A 2,393-nucleotide genomic window follows, 5' to 3' on the forward strand; every position below is an offset into this window, starting at 1 on the left:
GAGGGCTGGCCAGGCAACCCCAGCTCCGGCTCTGGTCCTTGTGGTGGATCTTCAACTCGGCTGGTTACTACCTGATGCTGTACTACGTGCAGATCCTCTGGAATGAGATCTACCCCACCACGGACAACCGCCAGGTGTACAATGGAGGGGTGGATGCTGCCTCCACGCTGTTGGGTATGCTTGCTTGGGCTGGGGACTTTGGGGATGCAGGGGGACGCCCCTGTCCCGCTGCATCCCCTGGGAATGGCGGTCCTTACGGCATTTTGGGGGGATCCGGGGGGTGGTTTGGCAGTGGTGATGAGATGAGCATCACTAGATGAGGTGAACATCGCTAGTCTGGGGGGATGCAAGGTGGTGCCGTGCTGGTGAGGTGTTCACAGCATCCTTCATCCCCTCTCCAGGGGCTGGTGCCTCCTTCGCCGCCGGCTACTTGAAGATCCGCTGGACGCTGTGGTCGGAGCTGGTGATCGGGGTGGTGACGGCTTTCCAGGCAGGGCTGCTCCTGCTTATGAACACCACCAGCAACATCTGGTTGTGCTACACTGCCTATGTCCTCTTCCGCAGCTCCTACCAGTTCCTGGTGCCCATTGCCACGTGCGTGGTACCCCAGGGGACCCGCTCCCCCCCTGGCAGCCAGGCTGGTACCAGGGGTTCACTGGTGCCCCCCTCTTTCCCAGTTTCCAGATTGCTAGCTCCCTCTCCAAAGAGCTCTGCGCGCTCGTCTTCGGGATGAACACCTTCTTCGGCACCGTGCTGAAGACCATCATCACCATCATTGTGGCTGACAAGAGGGGCTTGGGCTTATCTGTGCATCCTCAGGTAGGAACCTAGGATGGAAGTGGTCCCCTAATGGTGTGGGATGAAGGGGGGAGTGGAGACTGCAGAGTGGTGTTCTCTACCCCTCCTCTCTTGCAGTTTTACGTGTATTTCGGCTACTTCACGCTGCTGGCGGTGGTCTACTTGCTGTCGGCTGTTTGTGTGGGCCCCGCCCGCCGCAAGCAGCCGGCGGAGCTGGCCTTGGCCAAGGAGCCGTGCCAGCTCCCCGCTGAGGTGCTGGCACAGGAGAAGAGCCCGGAGGCAGATGCTGTATGAGCCTGAGCACTGGCACCGTGACCACCATCACCAGGTCTTGGGTCCATAAGTGAGTGTCACCATCGCTGTGTTCTTAGTCTCCTGTCCTGTCACCCATCCTCGGCGCCGGCCTGTTGAGGACACAACCTCCTGGGACCAGTTTTCTGCTCCATGGGGACAGGGCTCTGCCCGCCCCCAGCCACAAACACAACCAGAGCACGGGCAGGATGCCCATGGCTGCCACCATCAGGTACCGCCCAAGGCTAAGGATCGGGGGCTCGGGGGGGCAGGGCGAGTGTCTCCCAGCCACCAGCTCCCCATCATCACGCGGAGCCAGGCTACAAGAGGATAACGTTTCTTTATTCAGTGCCTTTAGAAAATTGTTTATAGGACACAACCAACAACAACAACAAAAAAATCCACAGGCTTTAAATTGCATCAATTACGCAAAATACAGTAGACTGTAAGAAATAGAGACGGTGTGACTCGCACAGCTTTTATGGTAATAATTTCCATACAATAATAAAAAAGCTAGTTACAGATTTATCTTTTTTTCTTTCTTTTTTGTTTTTTAGCACCTTGGATTTGCCCACACCAATTCAAACCAGCTTTGCTGTGCCTCGGCCCTTAGAGCGCAGCAAAGGTGGCACGGGGAGGGGAGGGTGATGGCAGTGCCTGCCCTCGGTACCACGCGTACTCAACTCGCACACGCACATAAACACACGCCACGGGCACGCCTGGCCCCACGTCGGGGCCACCCCATCGCCCCGGTCCCTGTGCTGGCCTGAGTGTGGCTGTACCCAGGGTGTCAGGGCACAGCCGGGCGTCCCGAGGGTGTGCATAGGGGATGGGAGAGACCAGACACCCCCCCGCCCCAGGATTCGGGAGCTGCTGGCTGGGAGGTGGAGGTGAGGATGATGATGGGGGACTGGGTGGGATGGTCCTTACCTGGAGAGGACGGAGACCATCTGGGGGAAGCCCCGGCACCCCCACGGGACGGTCCCTTGTTTGAGTGGGATGCTGGGGTTTCGGCTGGAGAAGACCCCATGGCCCCAGCAGCGGGGATTTGGGTCCAACCCCAAGCTCCTGGTGAGGACAGCGTGGGGTTGGGGTTCAGGGTCAGAGAAACCCCTGCAGGCTTTCTGGGAGGGCACACAGCATGGCAGCACTGAAATCTCCCTGCTGAGCATCCTCCCACCCAGCCACCCTAAAAAGAGGATCTGAGCAGGTGGGGGACGCAAGCTGAAGTCGTTAAATATTAGGAGTTAGAAGTGGAGTGAGAAGAGAAGGAGGAGGAGGAGGAGGAGGAAGGGGATGAAGAG

The 2,393-nt window shown here is 58.6% G+C and overlaps 1 protein-coding gene across 1 annotated transcript in view; it reads left to right on the forward strand.

Annotated features, from left to right (window-relative positions):
* SLC19A1 (solute carrier family 19 (folate transporter), member 1) overlaps positions 1-1,092 on the forward strand; it is a 2,574-nt gene extending 1,482 nt beyond the window's left edge. Inside the window, exons 4-7 of the mRNA XM_009705786.1 lie at positions 4-174; positions 402-594; positions 678-819; positions 916-1,092. Of these exons, the coding sequence (XP_009704088.1) occupies positions 4-174; positions 402-594; positions 678-819; positions 916-1,092 (683 nt within the window). The remainder of the gene's footprint in view (positions 1-3; positions 175-401; positions 595-677; positions 820-915) is intronic.
* The last annotated feature ends 1,301 nt before the right edge of the window (positions 1,093-2,393 follow it).

This window comes from Cariama cristata, unplaced genomic scaffold, assembly GCF_000690535.1.
Source record: "Cariama cristata isolate BGI_N322 unplaced genomic scaffold, ASM69053v1 scaffold26408, whole genome shotgun sequence".
Taxonomy (NCBI): domain Eukaryota; kingdom Metazoa; phylum Chordata; class Aves; order Cariamiformes; family Cariamidae; genus Cariama; species Cariama cristata.